General features: G+C 42.6%; 1 protein-coding gene across 1 annotated transcript in view; it reads left to right on the top strand.

Annotated features, from left to right (window-relative positions):
* Positions 1-26,318, top strand: part of wwox (WW domain containing oxidoreductase) — a 144,108-nt gene that overhangs the window by 29,010 nt on the left and 88,780 nt on the right. The window contains exons 6-8 of the mRNA XM_075469670.1: positions 13,794-13,882; positions 17,537-17,722; positions 21,005-21,269. Of these exons, the coding sequence (XP_075325785.1) occupies positions 13,794-13,882; positions 17,537-17,722; positions 21,005-21,269 (540 nt within the window). The remainder of the gene's footprint in view (positions 1-13,793; positions 13,883-17,536; positions 17,723-21,004; positions 21,270-26,318) is intronic.

Consider the following 26,318-nt stretch of genomic DNA (forward strand, 5'->3'; position numbering starts at 1 on the left):
TTTTTTCTCCGCTAATATTTGATTCTGATAAGGGAAATTCAGCTCCCCATTTTGATCTCTCCACGTTCAGTTCGCACACTCTCCCCCGTTTCACTTTTTTCTCCACTCACCTGAGCCATCTGCATCTGCAGCTCAAGTTTGGTTTCCAGTCTCGCCCCTTGTTTCATTGTTGTTTTTCGACCAGGTTTGCACTCAAAGTCTTTGTGCGATGTGGCATCAGTGTAGACAATGTGGAGTATCAGCGAGATTAGAGGAGGAAAGAAGGGCCGGAGTGTTTGTGTAAGAGAGGGATTTGGAGCTATGGGTACGTGTCCTTCGCAGTTGATTAGGCCCCTAGTGTGTTGAGTGTTTCTCTATTAGCCTCCTCAGCCTCTCGTCTTCTGCTGTGTACAGTGACTACTCTCTAGCCCAGAGGTCTTACACGCACATGCAAACACGCAAACAAACACACACGGAAACCTGTGTGTGTGCACAGTCAGATAGGATGCTGTGCTGGGGTTCAGGCAGTAACAAGGAGGTGAACAGATGCTGGAGTCACAATATCAATAGGGCTGACTGTAGGTAATAATACCTTTGCAGGGTTCAGTCCTGAGACAGAGCTAACTAGAGATGCAACTCTCAAGTGGAGCATTTGCTATCTGCAAATCACGCCATGTAAGTGTGTGAGTGTGGTTGTTTGTGGGTGCATGAACTCCCATTACACGTTAGATAGCCTGTCTCTGCTGCAGGGGGTACAGTGGGAGGGTGTCAGTGCCATCCTCAACTCTGAGATAAAATGTTCTCACCTGAGGTCACAAGTTCAAGTTTTTCTTTTTCCTCTCGTTATAATGAGGCAGCAATACAGAACACGATGCAGGCGTCTATGCTGGAGGATCTATTGCAGTCACACAGATGCTATGTTTTCTTTCTGTTTTATGGCCTGCTCCTGCCGCTCCTCTGTTTTGGTCTTCTTCAGTCTTTTTAAGTGCTGTCATTCTCCAGTGTTTGGATGTGGCCCAGAGGGCCCTTAGCAAGTCCAGGGGCCGGGAATGAGCAACAAACCCCAGCTAGCGGGTGCCCCCGGTAGGCTGCCAGTACCCCTAAATCTCCCTGATTACCTGGGGTGGCTATGGTATCATGGGGGTGTTACCAAGGTGGTGGGCTCTCTAAAGAGGCTGATTGAGATGCAAATGGAGGCCATAACTCAGAAGTAATGCAGACCTGAGCACCCTTTGCCTCGTCCATTCCTGCTCACCTCACTCTCTCATTGCTCCCGATTTACCTCAGCATAAGAGGAGGGAGCGTTATTGTCTCAGGATAAAGTTAGATATATGTCATAGCAAGAGAGACATACTGTATCAGGGAGGGGTCCTTGCAGAAAATATCTGGGTGCAAATTGACTGTAGTTTATGGGGTAAACAAAAGTATCACATACTGTACACGCACAGTTTCCATTATTTGACCATAAATGCAGACACACTTGAAGACACCAAAGTCTGGTTGTGTCTCTTAGAGAGAACAGATAGACACAATAAGTGTAAGGGACTCTGGGTTTACCAATAGAAAGGTGGAATGAACAGCGGAGGAGGAGGGGGAGGAGTAATTGCACAGTCCTTTGCTGAATTGTTCTGTGGATGCAAATTTAAATCCCTCCTATTATTTTAATAATCTGCCTTTTACTGCTTGTGCTCGGATCATTTGTTTGCAAACCAGGTTATTTGGAGAGGGAGGCTCGGGGGTAATTTCATGCTTTGGAGCATTTATATCTATAACTTAATGAGGAGAGGGCCTGTTGTTTCCTGGTAATACACTGCTAGAGGGAAGCAAACTTTTTATTCTCCGTTTAGGGTACTGTTAGAGGGCAATAACGTGGGATTACTCTGATGGAATTAAGGAGCAAACTGAGGAAAGACCTAATGCAGCATCGGGTGATAGACCAAACTTAATACTTGTGTTTAATTCAGTTTTTTTTTAGGTTCATGGGATGGACTGTAGGAGATGGGCTTTCACAATTGCCCATCACAATAAGCTTATACAGATTTCATCAAAGATTTCTAAAGATTTAAGCGTCCTCAAGTGCTGCCTAAGTGGTTTCAATCCGTTTGTTCCCCACAGTGTGTACATTTTCAGTTTTTTCCTCAACAGTCTCGACCTCTTAAAATGTTTATGCAACATGTTGTTTGTCCTGCCATTTACAGAATTGAAATGTGTCTCGTGCAGAAAGTCAGCTTGTACTGAGTTGAGCGCAAACTTAATATGTTTAGCTGAGAGACAAAAGGAATTCTCGCCATCGAGAGAAAGCCGGCGCACAGCCTTGTGAGATGATCGCGATCGTTAACACAGTTACTTTCAATTAGTGGAGCCAAAGACATTGTGGGATGGAATGATGGTGAGGAAAAGGTGTTGTCCTTCTCCTCTTTTCTACCAGCCTTGCTGCCATTCCTCCGCTCCTCTGTTCCCTTGTGAAGGACTCTTCTTTCAGCAAATTGAATCTGACTGCATGAATTAAAGTAATAACTCAATTTGTTTACAAGGCATCATTTATTCTCTGTCAAGCCTGTGCTCCGTTGACAATCTACAGCTCACTGACCCCCGGCCTTTGCTGAGGTCACGTGATGCATTCATTACATTGTTCAACGAGACTCTTTCAGCCTATTACCGGGCGACAAGGGGCTAAAGATGCATGATGAGAATCCTATTATTCAAATCTGTATAACATTTTACCAGAAAGCACTACTGCACGACCTTATCATCAGGCAGGGGACAGCAGATCATGTAAATGGTGCTTGGAAAAACTGCACTCTTTGTCATGAATGTGTTTGAATCTGAAAAGAGCAATAATGATAATGATACTGGTGATAAACATATCAGAGGGGATCCCCTTATTTTAACCCTTTTTATGTCCACTGTTGTACATTTGATCAAAAATCTTCTTTTCAATCATTTGTTCAACTTTCAGTGTTTAAACAATGCCAACATTGTGTGCTCTCACACGTGAGAAAAACATAAAAAACAAGATTTGATATACCAGAGAGAAAAGATAAATGATTTTTCCACACAAAACTTTTGTAACAGTTGGAAATAGCTGGCAGTTTAGGATATTGTCAAACAAAAGGGCTTTTAATCAAAGTGCATACCAGACCCCAAGGAGTGTAAAACACTCCCTCATCAAAAGGCCTATTATACACTTACCCACATCAAAGGCCTCCACGTTTCTTAATTGCAAGATTCTTTTCTTATTCAATTATGCAATGCTTATGTTTTCTAAAGCTGATGGTAACCAAATCAAAGAGGCTTAATTTATTATCTTCACTGCAATGTGTGTTCACTACAACAGTGTACGTTTGAGTAAACGCGCACATTTCTGCCGATGTTTGAGAACTTTACCCAGCCTCAGGATACTGATATGATACAACTCTCAAGTCTTTCAGGAGAAATTAAACGATGTGAAACTAGCAGGTTTAGATAAAGCAATCCCATTACTGCCACACTTGAAAAGAAACACATTATTTTGTACTTGAGAGAGTGGAGCTTTATTGCTGACAGCCTCCAAACAGAAAGTTGTATATATATATATATGTATATATGTACTACAAGTGCACGGGATCTAGGAGTTTTTCTCCTCCTTTATTGTAATCTAACCACAGTGTATGCAGTGTAATCAGCATCTAAGCCTGCTTGTGCCGTTCAGCCAGACACCAAAGTCCCCGTGCAGAATTGCAAAATAAGTTGGGTGTAAATATGTAATTGCCAGTGCTTATTCGGAGATCTGAAATATTAGGGAGCAATACGGATCGCATTAAAATCCTGGTTGTTAGGGGTATCGGTTACACTGAAGACATGCAGGAAAATGTGCACTGTCTGCGAATCTGGCGGAGATACGGTGCGTAAGATGAGGGGGGAGATAGGAGCGGGAGAGGGTGAGGAAATGCAGAAGAAAAGACAGAGAGGAAGAGGAGAGGAAGATGAAAATCTCTTGATGTCTTTCTGAGAACATAGACGCATTATTCAAATCTCCATCACTTTTTAATGTAAATGTGATCAGGCTCTGCCCTGGATGAAGGAGCGGGGAAGTGAAGTTGAAGCATAAACGGACACACTCTCACTCGTACACACAGACAGACAGACAGACATGGAATAACTGAGAACAAGATATATAAAACTGTTAGTTTCGAAAGCTGGATGTTCCACAGATGCCCATGAAACACTTTCAAAATGATATTAGCTGCCCTTTCCCTTAATGAAAAACACTGACACGAGCTGGCTGTTACATACTTTGTGTGCATGTTTGTATATATAGGTGCACGTGCAGGTTTGTACGTGTGTCTGTGTGGAATGTGATATCTGCCTCAGGCCCCATGGCCCTGGTCTGTCTGCATCCGAAAAGCAAACTCTGCAATTATGATGACCGCCCTGTCCTTTTCAGTTCCCATCTCTGTCTCTCTCTGTCTGTCTTGAGCTCCGTCCCTCACTTTTCCTCTCCCTGTCTTTATTTTTTCTCTTTCTCTGACCTGTTTCCATTGAAAGGTGAAGAAATCCTCCATAATTGTACCGATTAATACAATAATCAGCCGTGATTATTAATATATAATAATATTGTATTGCTGTCTTCAGTACATTCAGTACAAATGTATTGTATATTGTATTAATATAATATTAATACAAGCTTGTCTCCACGCACTTCCTTGTGCGGCCTATCCATACATTTTACAGATTCTATTGATTAGTTTTATCTTCTAGTGGAAGGTTTTATGTATTTGTATTATTTGAATCTGAATGAACGAACAATAACATAAACTGTAATCTAGCAGAATGACTAAAAAACTAAAAAACCTGCCAAGTGTTGTCCTTGTCAGTTTTATTTAATCTATTTGCATTTAAAATAATATTAAACTTATATATATAAAAATATAAAAAACTTTTCTGATTAAGAATGAGCTTTCATATATAACTTACAAGCGTTTTACAAGTTTACTGTGTTGTATTGTATGCTGTCCTAAAGCAGTGACATACTCCCACTTCAGTACATCACAGGAAATTGTGGTATTTAATAGATATTTGCAGTGAAAATGTATTGATTGAAGGGGACTAGCGACATACAACGAATAAACAAGTTGTTGGAGAAATACTGTACAATTTGTTCGACTTTTTAAACAACAATTACATCGCAAATTAAGACTTTAAAAACCTTAAACTAAACATTAAAGCCATAACATTAAAATTCCGCTTTTACACCAACACTTTAATGTTAATGATCCTATGCTATCAAATTGAATCATGAAATGCTGCTGCACTGTGAGAATTTTTTATAATTTAAAGTACAAATCACAATGGAGGGGTTGGAATGGAGTACGTATGTAGTTTATTGTTGCAATTACTCAAATAAAGTTAAAATGCCTTCTTCATTGTTATCTGTTGCCTCTTTTTGCAGCCTTGCTTCCTTTTCTCTGTTTTTCTGGGGTTTGTTGGTTTTTCCCTGCCGCCTCTGACTCATTTACAGGTGCGAGTGAGGGATTTACTCACTGATGTGCTCACTCATTTATTTGTATCATTGCTTATCGCTGTAAATGCTATGTTTACGAACACATCATGCTTAGTATGTCACTGAATAGAAAAGTCAGTAAGTGCTTTACCGTGACCTGGCCTTTTTTTTTCTTCCCCCTTGTGTGTGACTGTGTGTGAGTCAGGTACCCCTGATTTCCGTGTTAAGAGTATCAGCACGTATGTGCCTTACTCTTCATGTTTCTCATCTGGAAAATCATCGCATGTCCTTCCTTCACCTTTCCCATATCTGCCCCTGCAATAGCTTGATTTGTAACTTGATTTCAGGAAAGGGAAAACCTGTAGATTATCCAGCTTTCATTAGGGGGGAAAAACCCAGTCCGTGTCAGAGAAAGAAGAAATCAATTTAATACAGACTTAACTGGAGGAAATTGCATATTCTGCCTGTATCTGCTGAACAGGCACTTTCTCTTCCTCACCAGAGACCTGCCTCCCTATTAATTGCAGTGTGTGTGCACGTCAGAGAGTAAGGGGATGCGTATGTGCGCATGCATTTGTTTGTTTGTGCATTTTTGTGTTTGTAATGTGCAGCACATGGACATTTATTTGAGTTAGGTGCTTGAAAGCATGTTGCAGAGTGTGTATTCAGTGTGTGTGGAGGTCAGTTCTCAGGCCTGTGGTAGGGAACCCAACCAGATGTGTCCGTTTCTTTATTTGTGGTGTGCACGTGCATTCACAGCACATGGTGTGTGTTCTTATGTCTTTGTTGGTGTGTGGCGTGTGCATAAGCACGAGCGCATGTGACTTAGCCAGGTGGAGAGGAGATTGGTTGGTATTTATGAACAAACGTCATAATTGTGACAGAATGATATACGATCTGCACATTTCACAGTTTCTCCACCTCATTCCTTTTCTTTTTTTTCGTTTTACTAAAAAAGAAATCTCTCTCTCTCTATATATGTATATGATATGAGTCTTAAAAGCTGATGACTAATTTAGTGTGGTGCGTTTTGGACAAGGTCACAGAGATCTGAGTTCTTCTGCGTTCCTCCCTCCGAGGCCTGTTCTAATCTACAGAGCAAGAAGAGAGGCTCAAAGTCATTTTTCTAATTGCTTTTATAAGGTGCCCTTTTCACATGGTGTCTTCCCTGCTCGTTCACTTTCATCGCCATTACAACACCCTACCTCTGCACCCGCTGGTTAAGATACATCCATATAATATTGTTCTTGCTTTATATTGATATTAGGAAGCTCATATTCACGGGGAGTGAAACCATTTTAAATTATAGCAATGATACCCTCCTTCTTCATGGCTGAAATGTTAACAGGGGTCTGCAGGGTAAGTGTTTTGTATGGATAGGGGTAGTTTTGATTCCTTAAGTGTTGCCTCTGGATTGTTGATCTATAAAGGGTGCTGAAGTGGTGAGCAGCACAAGGTGAGGGAAGATGGAAACAGGGGTTAAAGTATGAGAGTGAAGGCTGAGAAGGATAAGGAGAATGGGGGGATGAGATTGAGCCTAGTGCATTAAGACAGTGTATTATTTGGCGGTTCCACTTGCTTGCGTCCATTAGGGGTGGCTGCTGTGCTATTAAAGGGGTCAGTGAAGTGTATGTACCTGTGTACGTATGTGTGAGCACACCTACATGTGTGTATTTTAAGAGTTAGTTGAGTGGTCCAGTGTCTTATTGAGCAGGATGGGGCTCCCCTGCTCTAATACTTCTTCATTTTATTGGATTGGATGGGCTCAGTTATAATTGTATTAGAGTGCTTCCCCCTCTACTCTCCACTCCTTCTCAATCTTTCTTCAAAGCCAGGACCACATGTCATTCCCCGACATGCATGGAAAACACCAGGAGAGGCAAAGAGAGCCGACTGTCTCAACTTTTGCAGGCAAAGGTTAATTACTTTTTCCAGTTCATCCTTTACGCAAAAGTTTAAATTATTTCAGAAACCTGTTCTCTTGGGTGGATGCTTGGAGGTGCAGGTGGAAGGTGAGAGGTGGTGCCAGGAGTGGAGGGCTTGGCGATCAGATGTCCAAAGTTTGTCACAGTTTCCGGCTTTCAAGCTGTTTATCTTATTTAGATGTTTGTTCACAATGAGCCTTATACTTTTAGATGGAGCGATAGGTTGTGTGTAGCTGGAAGCTGTAAGCTCCGTCACCCCGAGCCGAGCCGAGCTCTGTGGTGCTGCATACTCAGCGATTGCTCCAGAGTTAACCAGAGAGGCCTCGCTGCCTCTCACTTTTCCTTTGCCCTTGAACAGACCAGGAGTTGTCAGGTCCTCATAAAAATCCTGAACGATTGCGTCTGTGCATTCTTCCTGTCTTTTTCTACCTCTTTTTTCTTCTCCTTCCAAAACCTGGCCATCTGTCTAATTGTTCACCTCCATCGCTTTAATGCTTTTTACATGCCCCCCCCCCCCTCTTTCCAGGCAATAAACTTTATTTTCTTCGCAAGACTTCAATCTGGAGGGGGAGGGTAGGCGGACGGGCAAGCAGGCTGCTCACCTTCTCCCTGCTGGATTTGCTCCAGTGGCCCCCCCCTTAACCTTCCCCCTCTATCCTCCCTCTGGTCTCCCATTACTCCCTCTCTCCTTTCCCTTTCCTCCATGTCTCTAGAGAAGTGGATATGTGTTCGTCAAGCTGACACCTGCTCTCATCTTCTCTGCTGGTCATACACACATGGAGAGCTTTCCTGTTGAGGAGGCCTCATAGTGACCTGTTAATTATCACACCGCTGCCTTCCCTGACCTTGTTAAGAAGTAATTTCTCTCTTTTTTTCTGTCAGTAAAATGAGTAAATGAACTGAGCAACTTTCCTACACATAGGTATATACCACACCATGAAGTTTTCTCACCATATTGCATGGCCTCCTCTTGGACCTGTATATGTATTTGGCGACCAAATTTAATTATTCTTATTGTTTTTTTTAATGAATAACCACTTCTCTCTTTGTGTGTATCTGGACTGTGTGAAAGTGGCAAGAAGTATAAATGCATATTGCACATACAAGTCATTAAATTAGACAGTTGTCTCCTCTCACCTGTGATTACTACTGTGTGCAGATCATATACGCAGGTACCCTATAATCATATATATAATAGTCATAATCAGCCCTTTAATTCTCTGTAATAGCATCCATATAATGGTATAGAGTGGCTCCAAGAGAATAATTCAAGCATAGATAATGGTGTGATAGCATGGTTTTACCCTTGAGTCACAACATTGAATTTGTTGTGTGCATGTATGGGTGTGCGTGTGCCCGTGTATGCATGTATAAATACACCCTGCGGCAGTTAAGATGTCTGTAAAATGCCTGAGGAATCACATTTCCATCAGAAGGTGCTCTTAACCCTTTGTTGTTTTCACTGTGCTCACTGCTCTTTTGAGTGTCTTTGCTGTGGGTGCCATGAATACTTAGCTTTGCAGAGACAGACATGGAGAGGAAAGACATCCCCATATGACGCCCACAGACAGGAAATCATATCAGTGTAAAAGGCTGACAGTGGAGCCGTAACAGCAACAGCAGCAGTGGCGGCGGCGGACGGAGAGCTGAATGCTCTTCCGGGTGTAATTTGAACTGACAGCGCTCCTCAGAGATGGTGGGCTGTGCGAAGGAGAGAGCAGAACCAAGAGACCAGAACATGAGGGATGCTCTGCTCTCGGGGTTCGGCACGGTCCGTCTCACTTCATGCTGCACGCTCTTGTGCTAACATATGCCATGGTCCCATGTGAGCTCATGTGCAGTAGGTAGATTGAACATAGCTTGTTGGTTGAGGGCTTGTTCTAAGAAAGATGAAGAGTTGAGAAGGAGGAGAGAAAAAGACTCTGAGCTGGCACACTTGACAAACATGGCTACACAGTGGTATTACAGACATTCGGTCCTTTAGGCCTGCATGCATTTCTGCAGAGGCCTTTGGCCTGCAGCAGAATGCTATGGTGGGATTGAGAGGATGAATATGAATATTTAGCTGGTCTTGTGCAGTGTGTAAATGCAGCAATGCATTAATTTCTTAAGTCATTTATCAATCTCTCTCTCTCCTATTCTCACCCTGTCTCCCAACATATGGTGTAAGATTAGCCACACATACACACACAAATATGCACTGAGGAGACACAACCGGCAGAGTTCTTTAAAAGCCTTTTTGACCATTTCAGATGATTACTGCTGCACTCACTGTCCATTTCATCTCACTGGGAAATGGACGCTATAGCAAAGTAGAATGAGTTTATTATCTTTTAGCTGGATCCTGCCACTTCTTATCACGTATAACGAAAAAAACCCTGTCAAAATATGTTGGGAGGTTTCCTAAAATGTAACAAAAACTTAAATTTGTAATTTGTTAATTTGTTTGAACCTTAGTTTTAACAGACACAAGTACAAATTAAATGATTTTCAGTGTTTTATATTCATCAACTTGATAGTATTTTGAAAATTAAAACATCTACAATTTGTTGCCAGCAACACATTAAAAAAGACACTGCCAACCACTACTAACTAACTACTACTAACACAGCTCTAGAAGATTCTACAATCAGAAGAATCATTTATGATTGACAAGGGTGTCAGGATTGGGTATAAAAGGAGAATCTAGTAAAGGCAAAGTCTTAAAAATCAAGGATGTATCAGAGTAACTGTAATCGGAGTGAATCTGAGATTTTTTTAGACCAAATGCAATGACTTCAGTTTTTGGATGCGATGCAATGTTGTTATGAACTGAACCCATTGAAAAACATGTTTAGCTCCTTGGCTCTGTCCAGACTTCGATCAGTCTGATCCCCATCACCTGAAAGCTGTTGTTCTGCTGCAGCTTGCTTTCAAGCTTTTTTTCTGTACACCTTCTCATCCTCTCATCTACCACTCTCATCATAAGGAAACCCTCTCTTTGCAAAGTTTTTGTGGTGGGCAGGAATGACCTTCTGAGCTGGTCCTTACTGCAGTGGAGTTGAAGAAGCCTTTCATCACTGTGTTGCGTGGATGGTGTGCATTGTTTGTCTATTATGTTAAGTATCGTGTGCAGCATTCTTCTCCAGGGCCTCGCAGAGCCGTCAGCAGCACAGAGCCAACTTTCTTAACTGGCTTCTCAGTTTCTTTGAGTTATTCAGTGTTGTTGCATGCGCTCTTTGGTTAAAGTTTGCTCTAATTAATTAAGTGGATGTCTGTCCTTGACTCAGTGTACATGCATGGGAGGGGAATCGAATTGACTGAAGCATGGCAGATGCTGTGACACAATGTACTGTGTGAGAAAACGTCCAAGACATTCTACCGTCTCTAAGTTTCTGTGCAGGAGGTCATTGTAGATGTAAGTGTGACTGAATTCACTGTACAGAATTTGTCTTTAAGTTACTTGAATAGTGATTTTGTCAGATTACGCAGTGGTTATAAAGTCAGAATTCCATTAAAGCGGACTGACAGTCCAGAGAGGAACTTCATTGGGAATTTTTCTATATTAGTATACACTTACACTGTTTTTACAAAAAGATCATGCAAAAAGATGACACTTAGGACCATGTGCGGAGCGCCAATACCCATTGAAATCTAATAGAGTGTATAGATGCAACCAGGGCCGCTGACAGGTTTGGCTGGGCCCAGGACAAAATTCTCTGAATGGGCCCCCCCCACCCCGTAGCAACCCACCCACACCCACCTCTACTTTCCCAGTCTCTCATTTATTGCGGATAAACCAAAAGAATTATTTACCACTTTGCCTGGATATGGATATGGACTGAGTGGAGTTATGGCTTTCAAAATCCTACCACAATAAAACTCACGCTATTTGATTCATTTAGAGCTCATAAACTGCACATTTCATCAACCATTTTTCACTTGACCAAGGGAATCATGTTAAGGGTACTTTTATTTATCGCTAGACCCGCGTGTATTTCCGCTGAACTTTCTGAACTTTTTTTTTTTTTTTTTGGGGCCCCCCCCATTCCTGGGCCCGGGACAAAATACCCGTTTGTCCCCCCCTATCGGCGGGCCTGGATGCAAGAATGCTTCATTATCTGGGTGGGTTAGTCTGGCTTTGAGAGCTTAAATTTTGGACAATTTCAGTTAGACCAAAAATTTTTTACATCCATTTTAAAAGTCCGGTTTTGGACTGTCTAATACAATAATACATTTTCACTGCACAACTGCAGAGTCATCAGAGTCAGTTTCTGAACTGACAGGACTCAGAGTTGTACTAGTGATCCGAGGTGTACAGAGTGAAGAGAAATAGAGAAGTCTCTTGTGGTGCTCCTCTGCTGCCGACCACCCTCTCAGATACACAACCCTTCAGTCTGTTTGTCAGATAAACGATAACATAGGTGGTTGTGGAGGCACCCGCTTGAATTTCCTGGAACTTCTCACAAAGCAATGTGTGCAGAAACATGTCAAAAGCGCTGAAGAAATCAAAGAGGCTGATCTTCACAGTGCTGCCTCCTTTGTTCAGATGAGAGTGGGCTTTCTGAAGCAGAAAGCTCATGGCATCTTTAACTTGAGCCCTAGAAACATGTCGCGGGTCTTAAAGGGGAACTCCGGGGCATTTGAAGCGCAATCCCATTGCTAGAGGTTGTCAAATACTGACAGTAGGACACAGACTGGTGCAAATCGGCGCTCCCTGTGCGGTGATTGCGCTGTTTGCGCAGCCTGTCATGCTAGCCAACTACGTGGTGGCTAGGGGCAAGTGCTAAACCTTCCACGTAAAACAACAACTTGCACACTGCAGAAACGTCACACCACTTTATAAACCACCCGACAATAAAGTCACAAGCCTTACCATCAAAACCATATGTATGGTTCTCACATTACTGGCATGGGGACGTTACAAAACAACTTTATAAACAGCATGTCACTTACCTCTTGTCGGTATGCTCGCGCATGTGAAAGCCCAAAAGAGTCAATGGACGATAATCCCATATACAAAACAATTATCTTCTCTAGAAAAACTGCGTTCAAGTATTTAAAACATTACAACAATACATGCCCAGTAATATTGTTGTAATGTTTTAAATACTTGAATGCAGTTTTTCTAGAGAAGATAATTGCTTCGTATTTGGGAGTATCGTCCATTGACTCTTTTGGGCTTTCACATGCGCGAGCATACCGACAACCGGTAAGTGACATGCTGTTTATAAAGTTGTTTTGTAATGTCCCCATGCCAGTAATGTGAGAACCATGCATATGGTTTTGATGGTAAGGCTTGTGACTTTATTGTCAGATGGTTTATAAAGTGGTGTGACGTTTCTGCAGTGTGCAAGTTGTTGTTTTACGTGGAAGGTTTAGCACTTGCCCCTTAGCCACCACGTAGTTGGCTAACATGATTATCTGCGCAAACAGCGCAATCGCCGCACAGGGAGTGCCGATTTGCACCAGTCTGTGTCCTACTATCAGTATTTGACAACCTCTAACAATGGGATTGCGCTTCAAATGCCCCGGAGTTCCCCTTTAAGACATTCATGATGCGGGTTGTTAGGGGTTAGGGGCAGATGGTCATAAGGATGAGATTTCTTTCTTTTTCTTTTCAGATACCAGAGAAAACAATAAAACACAAAAATAAAAACCTGTTCATCTTTTCTCAAAGCACTCAAATTTGCTGTGAAGACACTGAAAATAATTTCCTTCAGAGGTCCGAATGAATAAACAAATCATAAATCCAGATTTTTGTTCCATTTTATGAAACTTGCTGACCTTTCTGAAAAAGAAGTTTGTACATATTGCATAGCTACTTACAAAAAGCTACCTTTATGTAAAAATACACCTGACATGCTTGTCAGGTGTCCAGGTGTCCAACTTGTCAGTTGGACACCTGTTTCCAAGATAGGACTGTCCTCCTGGGGCCTGGATACCTAAATGTTAACAAACAACAATATCAGCTTTTATCTATTTTACCATCTGTACTTGGGGGGGTGGGGGGGGTGGGGGGCATTTCTAATGGCCAATTTGTCAGAGTTAACATGGCTGAGAGCGAAGTCCTGCACCAGCTCCATAGGCCTTTGCAGATATTGAGTTACAGAGCGCAGAAGTGCTGTCGTCTTAAAGGGCCATCAAAGAGTCATTAAACAGGACTGCAACAAGAGCCAGAATTCTTTTAATTCTTTTGCATGTTGTTCTTCTTTTACTAGTCTTAACGTGACAGTCAAGTGAAAAATATATAACAAACAATGATGCTGGACACTACATATATTCGATATATTACATGTCCGATCTTTGTGTTAGATTTTTTTTTCTTACAACAGTCTGCTCTTGTACGGCAATTGCTGGGATTCCGTTGCCTTTGCTCCTTCTGACTCCGTTTGTCAGTCATTCTTTTTGGTTTTATGTCTCAACAGCACAAAGCAAGAGTCGAGGCCATGATGTGCAACCTGGCTTCTCTCCGCAGCGTCAGGGAGTTTGCAGAGTCTTTCAAGGCAAAGAAACTGTGAGTATATATCACAATATTATTTTTTTCTCCCCCCCAAAGTTTAAAAAAGGCACTTTTACAGAGCTTAAGGCAGGATCAGACAGCAGACTTACAAACCAATGGACATCACCTTTACATTTTCTTGTTGAGTTTGGTGCCATTTCTAATATTTGTCTCATGATTTTGTTGTATTTGAGGGGGTCGGGGCTGATTTTTTTCTATATAAGGGTGACTCTTTTGTATGGTCGTCTGCCCAATCGAGTTGAGTTGTTCAGGGCAAACATTAAGCAGCCATCGGTCCTATCTTTGCCAGGTTTTCTTTCACTATCTCTGTTCAAGAAAAATCTAAAACTGATAACTATAAAACAGTGTGCACATAAACAGCGTCTCTTATTTAAAGCCAGTCCCTGCATTCACAGTTGCTATAATGGCACACTTAAAGGAACAAAAATGTTACTGATGGACTCAATATGGACAAAGCAGCAGGAGTGACGGTGTGTAATTATGCCAATTTGCTTGACATTGGTGGACCACACTTTCTGTCAGTTATTTTGTGGTGGTCAGCTTTTACGGCATGCGTCTAGCTTCCAGTGGTCGGTCGTTCGGGTGCTATTTTTGGGTCATGAAAGCTGTCATCCATGCTGCTCGTCCACCTGCAGGTCTCCAGGCGGAGGATTTGTGTGTTTGTGTTCGTGGGGAGAGAGTTGGTGTCAAGGGAGCCCCTTGGGGAGAGGCAGGGCAGTCATCGCCCGTAGCAGCCCTGGGGCAGGGTATGGCCATCCAGGACGCATGTCTTGGGTCACAGCCAAACCTCGCGGTGGCTTCCCATCCTTTTCGTCCTGTTGTTCCCTCCTATTTCATACACAGAAGTGCACGTGCCCATCTTTAACTTTAATGCTCCTGTAATTCCTCTCGCAGTTTTTTCTTTTTTTTTCTTTTCCCTTTTTAGAAATTGTTTATCAGCGGCAGTTTTTCTGTCTTTCTCTCATGTTGTCTCTCCGTCTCCGTCGCTCTCTCTCACTGCTTCAGTATTTTGGCAAGGTTGTATTTCTTCATTAGCCATGCTGTTGGGGGGAGTGGGGGACTCCCAGGGGACGTCAGAGTACATTAATTCTCATCAGAAGCCGAACAGAGGAGAGTGGAGGCTGGGAGCTCTGAGCTGTGAATGGCACTGGGCAGCTGTCTGAGTCTACCACCACTCTATTACTGCACGTATGTCTTCAGGCATAACACACGCAGGAGCCACAAACACAACACACACGTGCATGTTCATACATGCACAGATGCACTCAGACCATGCTGTGGATTCACACACACCCATAGACAGCTTTGTAAACACGTGCTCTGGCACACATGCACAAAAATGCTCCTGCAGCTTGTCATTGACAGGTGAAATGTAATCAGAGTCTTTTTCTTTTCGTTCTCTCGTTTCTCACTCCCTTGCTTTTAAGTGCTTTAGTCAGTGGCTTTCACGCTGCTTTGTGTTCCATTGACCCCGATTCTGCTTTAATTGCCTGTCCTTTGAAATGAAATTACCTGGATATTGATATTGTTGAATGCAGCGCGATTTCATTGGGATTTAATTGATGGAGGACAGCGCTGACAGAAAGTCCTAATACAATTTCTAATGAATTTTCCATAATTAACACTTGCTGTTTGTTCACACCTGTGATTGTTCTTTTTCTTCCCTACGTGTATTCGGCTATAATTTCAAGCACATTATTTGTGTTATAGTTGACATGAAAAAAACAAAAGAAAACACGTCACACCACTGGTGCTTTGCAGTACGGTCACTTTCACGTCATTATTTTCAGACTTTACTGGCATCGCTTGTGGTTTATGGGTTTAGATATGGGTCAGAATGAGCTGCGTTCACATATCTATGCCGCATGTGTGCTGCCAGTTTCTCTGTTTCCAATAAAGGGCCGTGTTAATGACCACTAGTCTGAGCCCAGCTCACACAGGCAATCTCTTCCTGCTGGCCCACATTAACATAGAGGTCAAGGGTCATACCCACGGGGGTTATTTAAAGTAAATATATAAACTGATGTCTCCCTGTTTGGTAGTTAACACCCTCGTTTGACCAGCGCTGAGATTGCACAGTGCTCACAATGTTGTAAGGTCTTAATGTGGAGAGAGGGACTGTGGTGTGCGGCAATAGGCCTATTAAAGACATTCATTAGACCTGCGCTTATGAGAGAGGGACTAACTGGTGGGCAGTTGAATTAACAGGCCTTTTACATTACAAGCAGACTCACTAGAGGTCCATTTGAGCTGCATGGGGGAAAATCTCAGCTCAGCAGAGAAAAGTTGGTTATGCGAGTTTTTGATCATAAATTTGTGATACACTTTGAGTGACATACGGTTTTTTGCCCCGCTGTCTTTACAGAATAAGGTCACGACATTTAATTCCTAAGAGGCATTACTGGCATAAGGATTAGTTTAGAATAACAGCTTTAGTGAGAGGTTAAAAAGTTAGGTCAGGAGGGCACGTCTGTGGTGTTACTGTGAAGCCTCTAGCGAGCATATTGGGGATCGAGCCAAGAGTTTTGCCGTGTGTTGCACAATGATACTGTACTTTGCACTCTATTAGATAGTGGTACACTGTGCCAAAAACAACCAATTTGATTTACTTTCTTATAAGCAGAGAGCTACTTTAGAGTAAAACTTGAAATCCCAGCAACTTTTACTTTTCTATCTTGTTTTATCGGTTTACATGGGTTCTCTATTTACATGTGTTTACCCTCCAACCCATTAACTTAGACTTCCTCACCTTCTTGTATTTTGGATGAAAATTTAAATATCCCCGCTTCTGGTGTGTTGGCAATCTGCTGAGGTCAGCGTCCTTTAAGTTGACTCGTGCCTAGGTTTGTGCTCTTTAATGAACCTTGCGTGTTCAGAGGCCTGAAGGTGATCGTACAGTACACTACTATGTAATAGCATGGGATGGCTCATTATAGAAAGGCATAACAATTCACACATTAATTTTCCAGCATCCAGTTTTTAATTAATCCAGTAGGCAGTCTTAAACACAGGGTACACAAATTGCCTTCGGCCTCATAATTAATTCTAATGGAAGAAATTAAAAATTGGTGGGGTGTGTTTGGATTGTTCGGCTGTGTTACTGTGGTTTTGAGCTCGCTGGAGCGGCGCTGTCACCGACAAGGATCTCTCACTGCCCTGACCAACAGCGATCTCTTTTCTGTGCCACGTGAGCAGCGAGAGTTACTCACGCGCCCTCACAATGGAAACCAGTGCAAGCTTTTTTTTTTTTTTTTTAAACAGGCTCGTGATTAAAATCACGAGGTTTGGTTACTTGGAGTAGTTACACAGTACCTGTATCAACACACTTTACTTCCACTACCTGCTTGTGCTGAAATGATTTGAGATTGCTTTTCAGAGTGTTGTTGCTCTTGGATTTCAGCCAGATGTATTCAGCGTCTACAGTGCTCATGTAGCTGTGGGGAGCTGCACTGGAAAGCTCTGTATCATATCAGCATTACTGATGCTCTGTCTCTGTAGAGCTCTAAAGTCCAACACACTCTGAATTAAGACACCCTGTTTCCTCTCTCTGTTTTCACCTCTGTGTTTTTTTTCCAGCCTAATATAGCATGAAGAAATTCACTTTGATCGGTCAAACAGGTTTTATTTTCTGCTTTCCTCCTCTTACAGGCTCCTACACATTCTGGTGTGTAATGCGGCAGTTTGCACTCAGCCCTGGATGCTGACTGAAGATGGCCTGGAGTCCACCTTTCAGATCTGCCATCTAGGTCACTTCCTCCTCGTGCAGTGCCTGCAGGACGTCCTGCGTCGCTCAGCTCCTGCCCGGGTTGTGATGGTGTCCTCAGAGTCCCACAGGTAAGGACAATAAGCTAAGCACGATGCTTAGTTTTGCATTAGTTCATTTATGTTGTTTGAAGAACAGACTTACAGACCCAAAGAAGGGTTTAAGGATGTGATCGAAGTGATCTGTGTACTCTTTGAGATAGAGAGCTTATCATACGAATTAATGCTTGATGATAGTTAACTTGTAAACAATAGAGGTCCATTTATGTAAAGTGTAACTCACAGGATCTCACTACCTGTACAGTTGAGCTCTGCTAACATTCTAAATGAATTTATATCTTAGTGAAACTTAGCAAAGCAGAACTAGAAGAGCATTTGATTGTCCCACAACAAGTTAAAGAAAATGTCCTGCGGACAGCTGAGAAAAAAATATGAACAAAAAAGAGTACCGAACCTCAACCCACCTAAAAAAAACAGATAAAATGAGCATCATGGTTTGGGACAGTCAATTAAAACAATGCATTTTTAGAGGTTATAATAAAGTTTTTTTTATACATGTGTATGAAAGACGTTTTTGCTTATTCAGTGTTTGCCTGACATTAAAGGGACAAAAAATAACAAAACATTTGGTATCAAATCATTCATTAAAGACATGGTAGGTAATCCTGTTCAGAAACACATTTTGTAATACTGGGTGAAATGGTCCTTCTATCCTGAGAGAAATCTATACAAGATGTATTTAGAAAAAGGGACGAAAATAATCAGACCTCTGTGGCAGCTGCAGGACTGAGAAAAAGCTGACCAATCCGAGATCAGCGGGACGCTGATCTCGGATTGGTCGCCTACAAAAAACCAATCAGATGCCTCTGCTTTCTGCCTACGCCCCCCTCTGCCGGCTCCCTGCTCCATGTGCGCATGCGGTTCCACCGGCTTTGGATGAAGCACTGACGGAATGGGGAGGGGGGGGTGGAGCTTAGAGGAGTGGACACTTTCGAATCTTGCTAGCTCTCTTGCTAGCTCTCTAGGATTACCTACCATAGCTTTAACATCTGTTTTTACCCAGAATTTCACAATTGATGTGTCTGTAGCGTCTATCCTGGAACAAAAAGTTTATCCTCACTGAATGTGCGCACCACACCGTTGTCTGCCCTGCACTCCCAGGACTCCGAGTTAACCCATGCTACAGTCACACCGATTTAAGAGTTTAAGGAGGAATCTCCCAAGCCACCCTGTCTATTGTCCAGCCCTTCAACTCCACTCTTGCTGTTATAGCCGCTACACTGGCTAGTTTTCAGGACAAATTGACAGATAAGACTTACTGTGTATTGTCAAACATGACAGCCTCACTCACTGAAACTCATTTCCTTCTACATGCTGTCATTATAAATCAAACGTATCATCAGCATGATGGATGGACTTTTCAGCTAAAATTTACTTTGATCAAGTATCTGCTCCTTTCTGTCTGACCCCCTGACTCAGCCCCTTTCTCCCCTCTTTTCCCTCATCAATTGTTCTTTTAAGTCTGTCTTTTTGTCCGGAATCTCCACTCCACAGGCTTGGGTTTTTCACGCCATACGTATGTAGTAGACAAGCATGATGCCTTACAGTGATCTGTGAGCCCAAGCCCTGAGCCATGTGTTTTAGAGTCAGTCTATGTCTGTGTGCAGCATTGATCCTGGCTTCAGTCAGTCAGACGGCCAAGCAGTGATTGATTGGAGCTCTGCAGAGTGACCTGAGACAAGGGGAACATACACAGAGTTATTCTAGCAAATCAAGCCACAGCTATATTACAAGGGACCCTCAAATGAGTTACGTTATACAGAGAGCAGTGCATGAAAGGAATCGAAGCAGTGGCCTGACACTCGGATTCACATGCTGTTTTTATATGCCAAGGAAAAATAAGAGGAAGAGCTTGAAAGAAAAATCGTATTGAAGTAATCTGTATCATAAAGGGAATTATTGACAGCCTTTATTTTAAGACTTGCATGGAACAAGTTTTGGTTGTGTAAAACCTTGCCGGCTGCTGTTAGTGCAGGCAAAATGTGTACAAGCTGTACATATAGCCAAGATGGAGAACTCTCCTCAGTCTTTGCTCTGCAGCTCCCTTCTCTTCTTTCGTCCCTCCCTAACACATTTCCTCACCTTTCCTCCTCTCCCCTACAATCTGCCGTGGCTTTAATCCCTTCAAAGAGAGCTAAAGCAAGACCAGAGAGAGTCAGTTACACACTAACACAGACCAGAGGGAGGGGAAAAAAGGAGCAAATTTAGACAATATCTTGTATTACATCTTCCATTCTGTCCACCTCATTCCAGACCTATATTGCCTCGACTGAAGTCGCTTCCTTTTTTGTTTGTGTTATTTACAGTTTCTGCTGATTTCCCGTTTATTCACTTAGCCTCCCCTCACAAGCAGAGTGTGACCCCTGACCTGGCAGCATATTGTATTCCCTAAGCTCCTTGTCCGCTAGTAAAGCATTGACCTGTGAGGGACACAAATGGGAAAGATGGACATGCGAGTAATGGCTGGACACTTTATCAGTTTCCACCACAGGGGCTTAGTGTGGAATTGACCCAGTACTGGTTTACTTTACCTTGTACTGCATCCGATCTGGGCAAACAAGGGGAGATAGTATCCTTAATTAAATTACCTCTGATGGATCTAAGCTGCGACACTGGCATTCTAGTTTTATGTACACTGCATGAGTTTGTAACCAAAATCTCTATATTTTGTTATTTTGTTGTGCTCCCACACTGATTGCAGCATCTCTGCAGAGTCGCATCCAGTTGGAACTAGACACAGTTTTAGTATATTATGTGAACAAATGGTTGAAAAAACACACATTTGATGCTCAGAGAATTGATTTATCAACCTCTACTTGCTAAAGTAGTTATGAAGTTGCGGCACATGAAATGAAAAGCCTGCAGATGTTGTAATTTAGCCAAGCAAGGATGTTGCGGGAGGCGACAGTAAACAAGAGGCAGCGAGCTTGTAAAATCACCACAAGGAAACCAGGTGACATTTTGATTGGTTGTTTTCTAATGACTGGATTAATATGTAGAATGTGTTCCACTGGTTTGGAGCTGGGGTTTTTTCTCTCTCTGTCACACACACAACGCAGAGAGTGCACTTTCCTTGTTCGTGTATTGTGATGTTATTGTGTGACTGCATAATAACACAACGAGTAGTGTAATGTTTAAGAGGCCTTGTCAAACATCTGGAGTTTAACAGCTCTGTCGCAGGCAATTAAAGAACATCATGTCACGTCTTTGATTTGTATTCAGCCAGTACCACACATCTGTCGGCAGAAAGCCGACTCAGACTCACTCACACTCTTAACGTGAACTTTCTTTTAGGTTCACGGACCTGTTAGACTCGTGTGGCAAGGTGGACTTGGCCCAGTTGTCCCCACCAAAGAAGGACTACTGGTCCATGCTGGCTTACAACCGGGCCAAACTCTGCAACATCCTCTTCAGCAACGAGCTCCATCGGCGTCTTTCCCCTCACGGTGTGACCTCCAACGCAGTGCATCCTGGGAACATGATGTACACCTCCATTCACAGAAGCTGGTGGCTGATGACCTTTCTCTTCACACTCGCCAGACCATTCACCAAATCTATGGTAAGGGAGAAGACAGCTTGAAAAAGCGTTAAGTCACCTCGTGTCTGCCCGAACTGTAGAAGAGTTTGACAGAAGGCCTGCAGACTGTATCAGTGTCTTCTTTTTTTTTTTTTAAACTTTGATGCAGATCTTACTGAGCCTGTATTTGTCTTGGCACTTTCCGAGGAAAGCGAAGAGGAAAAGGATGGAAAGGGCTTGATCTGCAGTGGGCTATGCGAGAGAGTCTGGCTTTCATAGATATAGATATTCAGCTCTCTGTTTTCCTCTCCCTCCTGTCACTGTTTATTTAACTCGGTGAGACAGTTCTCATGTCCCCTCAGATGATATTCCTGATCTGGCAAACCACAGCTATTAGGTTACAGTAAATGCACTGCACAGTTCATGTACTCTTGGTACTTAAATTAAATGTTCTCTGTCAAATATGTTTTAATCATATACTCTATGTCCACCTGGAGAAACTTTTACCAGATACTGTATGTTCAGATCTATTGTCCCAAGGTCTGAGACTCAACCTTGCGTTGCAAAGACCTGTCTGAGCACATAGATGCAGTAAAGGCTTATCTCATCCGAGGCTGTATTTGAGAGAAAACGGAGAGCATAGTAGTTGCTGTGCTGAAGGGACCTGTTTTATTCATTAATCTATTTATTCAATATAGCTGCAAGCAGCGATATGGGGGTCTAGCAGAATGGCACAATAGGCAAGGCTTGGGCCGCTCAGGAAGGCGTCATGAGTCCATGCACCAAGTTTGGCATCGATACATCAATGCATCGCAGAGATACGGCCAAATGTCCCGTTTGCGCGTCGGCGTAGACTTTAATTGGCTGCCACGGTTAAACGGAAGTGAAATAAAAAAGTCCATATAATAAATTATGTTCGACTTGGTCTGAAGATTCTATGTGCCAAGTCCCGTGGAGATTGGACAATCTCAGTGGCCTGAAATGCTTTTTGAAGGTTTTCGATTCAATTCAAAATGGCGGAAAATCCAAGATGGCGCAGATGACGTCATGGGGTGCGTTGACCTCGTCTATATGCAGTGATTCCAACGGTACCTCATTTGTGACATTTGGACCAAGGGGTCCAAAGATATGAGCAAGAATGCATTTTTGCTACATATAGCGCCACCTATAGGCCAAACGTCACCAAACTTCTTGGGCCACTTCCCTTAGCGGTCTTGAGTCTGTGTTAGTAGTTTGATGTCATAACATCAAATGGTTGCCAAGATATGGCCTCACTTCCGGTTTGGCGGCATCAACCTCGAGTTTGATTGGCTTTTATGGAAAAACGGAAGCCTAATTCAAAATTCCACACGATAACTTTTGTTGCGGCTTGGTCTTAAGAGTCTATGTGCCAAGTTTTGTGATAATTGGTCAATGTCTGTGACCTGAAATGCTTTTTTAAGCTTTTTGATTAAATTCAAAATGGCGGAAAATCTAGGCATACGCAAATTGACGTCATACTGTTGGACTTGTCATGATCCAAGGATTCCAACGATGTCTCTGTTGTGAAATTTGGACCAAGTAGTCAAAAGTTATTAGGCTGATAGCACTTTGAACTTTGACATGTTGGTGGCGCTAGAGAGTAAACTCTTGGGGCATGAAAATTCTTGACTTTGGCTTTGGCACTTGGCTGATTACGTGTGCCAAATTTCACAACTTTTTACCATAGCGTTCATGGGGCTGTCATAGACTTCAATTGCAGCAGAAACTGATCAATAATAATAATAATAGGAAAAGCTACTAACACAATGGGTGCCTTTGCAGCTTCGCTGCTAGGCCCCCAATTACCCCAATTAATATATTTATTCATTTATTTTACAAGTTTACAAGTCTAAATAAAAAGCAGGGGGAAAAAAAATAGATTTCCTCAGAAATACTGGACCCCTGCACTTCTGGGTGCTGTGTCTTAGGATCAAAAACTCCTGTAGAGTCGTTGTGTGCTGAAAGATGGAGCTGAAAACTGTTGCATGAAATAAAGCTGACAAGTATTGTCTCCAAAAGGAAACTACAGAACAAGAACTTTACTTTCTGATTTTAACATGTGGCCCAAATACAGAAGAGGTTGTTAGTTTCCCAGCAGAGAACAGCCTACCTGGTCAAACTAGATCAGTCTGTGATTCGCGAGGCAGTTGTTGTTATTGCAATGATGGTATGACTTGAGATTAATAAATCACGAATTCATAGTTATGCTAAGTTAACGTCTACACCCTGTAGATGTGATTGATAAGATCAAGCAGAGTAGTTTGTCTTAGTCTGGACTGTGTCCTGTGCTCCTTAAAACCTTGCACTCAGGGCTCTTTAGGCTCCACAGTCTTCTAATATATGCTTTACTTTGACTTTTACATCTTTCCATTAGCTGGTCATCATACATTATCAGTTTAGTGTTTGCACTGAAGTGAAAATGCGATGTGTTGAAAGGCAGCGTAGTGGAGTTTTAGTGAAGCGTTGTTCTGATCCATCATGTTTGACAGATGCGAGGCCTCGGGCCGTCATTTGTCTCTCCGCCTTTTGACATAGGATGAGAGATGAGAGGAACTGCTCCTCAGCACAAAATGCCAAAGTGACAGTTTCCTCAGTTTGACAAATTCTGATGCAAACCATTTTTTTTCACCCTTTCTTCTTCACTTTAACAGTTTTCTTAGCTCTTTCTGTCTTGTCTCATCCGCGATATCTGTCCGTAAAACTGTGTGGGTTTTAGGTGGTCCAAAAATGCTTGTCAATCACATGATGTGGAAGTGTACCCAAGAGAGGATGAGGCTCCGTTCTTTGTGTCTAAGAGAAGGGTGTAAAGTTTTGGATGCGAGCACGGTGCAATTAGTGGAGCCTTTTCTCTTCCAGAGTGGGGCAATAGTTTTTCTACATGTCATTAATTAAACCTTGTGTAGATGTTAGTAAATATTAAAAGACAAAGGTGGAGCTAGTAATTAAATTCTGGTGTGCTGACACAGCAATTAGCTAAAATTCATGTCTGATAAAGGCCACACACAGATACACAGGCACACCCTTTAGCTGAACATTTGCTCTTATTTAAATCTGGGGTTGATAAGGGCCCGGAAAGTGTATCCTCTTTAAAATCCCTCTCCTCACTCCTTCTACCCCCACATTAAGGGCTTAATAAAACAGTGATATTATTTCAGTTATTGGTTGCAGGGATATGAAGATGGTATCGCTTTAATTGCTTGTGTACGCTTGCGGGATCCATGGAGATTGTTCTGGGATGCAAACATAAGCAGAATGTTGACTCCAAAAAACAATCACAAAGCCCCCATGTGTGTTCTTGCGCAAATAACCAGCCTCTCATTTAAAACACAGGTTTGATTTATAGGAGCGCAGGTGGAGTGATATATACAGTTTCTCTGCACAGAGAGGCACACATGGAGAAACACATACACACACTTGATTTCACAATATGGAGACAACCGAAGCACCTGGAGTGGTCTTAAATTTGTAATTTGATGGTTGCTGTAAAAACCTTGAAATGTCATCTCAGGTCATACGCTCCAGAGCTGGTCATTCTGTGCTTTCCTCCCTCTTTCATTTTGTTTCATGCTCTCTTATTTCATCGGTTCTTCACTTTTTAACTTGACTTTTACCTTTTTAGTACTGCATTTCATTGATATGCTACTAAACTATATTTTCACATCCTTAATTCTTTAATGTTGTGGATTTGTCTTAAGAGAAAGAAACTTCTCTATTAGCAGGGAGCACAGCCCACTTTCCTATTGATGTACAGTGCTGATTTCTTTTTGCTGAGTTGAGAAAGACATCTATAAAGAGCTATGGCGTTTTAATCATCCAAACTATCTCTCACTAACATCATGTTCCCCTCGCAGTTGATCTGCTTATCAGAGATTGTGCAACCAGTCCTCTAACTCCAGTTCTTTTTTTTTTTTAATTCAGAGTGTTTAGAGTGGGAGTTTTCCCTGTGTCCTTTGGTGTGATTATCAGTATTAAATGATCTGGAATGCAGTGGTGCGTGTGTGAGAAAGAGACATAAGAGAGACCAAGAAAATGGGGAAAGAAAGCTGCCGTTATCTTATTTTTGGGATTTAGTCGCAGCAGTTAACACTCAAATGTTGATTGCTGCAGATCTCGGTTGATTAATTTGGTCTCGCTTTATGAGTTTTTTGAGGACTTTTCAGATCATAAATGTATTGTGCTCTTTGAACCCAAAGCCTGGGCTCACATTTAAAAAGCATATAATGAATTTCAGTGACTGTTGCAGTTATTAGTTGGGCTGTAACCTTTGTGAAGTCGTCACCATGTTGTCATGCTGGTTTGGTGACCCTGTGACATTTTGTTGACTGACTGATTGCTCCCTCAAGATCAGTGTACCCTCCGGCTCTGAGCAGCTGGCCTCAGCCTATACTCATCAAATCTATATCTTAACTATGCGCATAGACAGCGCTGAGAAGAATGGAGATCAGTGTGGGCAGTGGCTCCAGTATCTCATCATATTCTTTAATGGATAGAGAAATGGGAGGTGCTGTGGCCTAAGAAGCTCAGCTTCTCCAATCAGACACCTCAGTTCCCCAAGGGGCTGGTTTCATCAGCGCTCTCGCCTTGTCCCATGCTTCCTGGTGTTTAAGCATGATTATTTTACCCAGGATCCTGCCTCGGGCACCCAGCCACCTTTTTACGTATGCACAGGCTGAACTTTTGACCAGGCACCAGCAGACAGGGCTGCCTTAGAGAAACAGTGGTTCAGGCAGGAGACGTGGGACCACTAGTGCCTCCTCTGCTGAGCCTTTCCTGCTGTGATCAGGAGCTCAGTCCTGCACCTCAGAGGCTAAACCCTGAGACAGCTCCTGCAAGTCAGACATCAGCATTACCATACTGTATAACAAACGTACAGTGAAGCTCAGCAGCTGCGGTTACTTCTGTATCAGTTTCTCTCCTGCAGACAGACATAAGGTCAGATGCTCTATCTCCTGTCTGGTGTAACCCACAGACGCAGAGGCTTTGCTGTACATCGAGGAACACTGTGTGTATGTGCTGCTCAGCCATGTGGAAAGAAAAAGAACCAGAGGTCCCAATCTCCCCACCAGCCCC

This window comes from Odontesthes bonariensis, chromosome 7 (assembly GCF_027942865.1).
Source record: "Odontesthes bonariensis isolate fOdoBon6 chromosome 7, fOdoBon6.hap1, whole genome shotgun sequence".
Lineage (NCBI taxonomy): Eukaryota > Metazoa > Chordata > Actinopteri > Atheriniformes > Atherinopsidae > Odontesthes > Odontesthes bonariensis.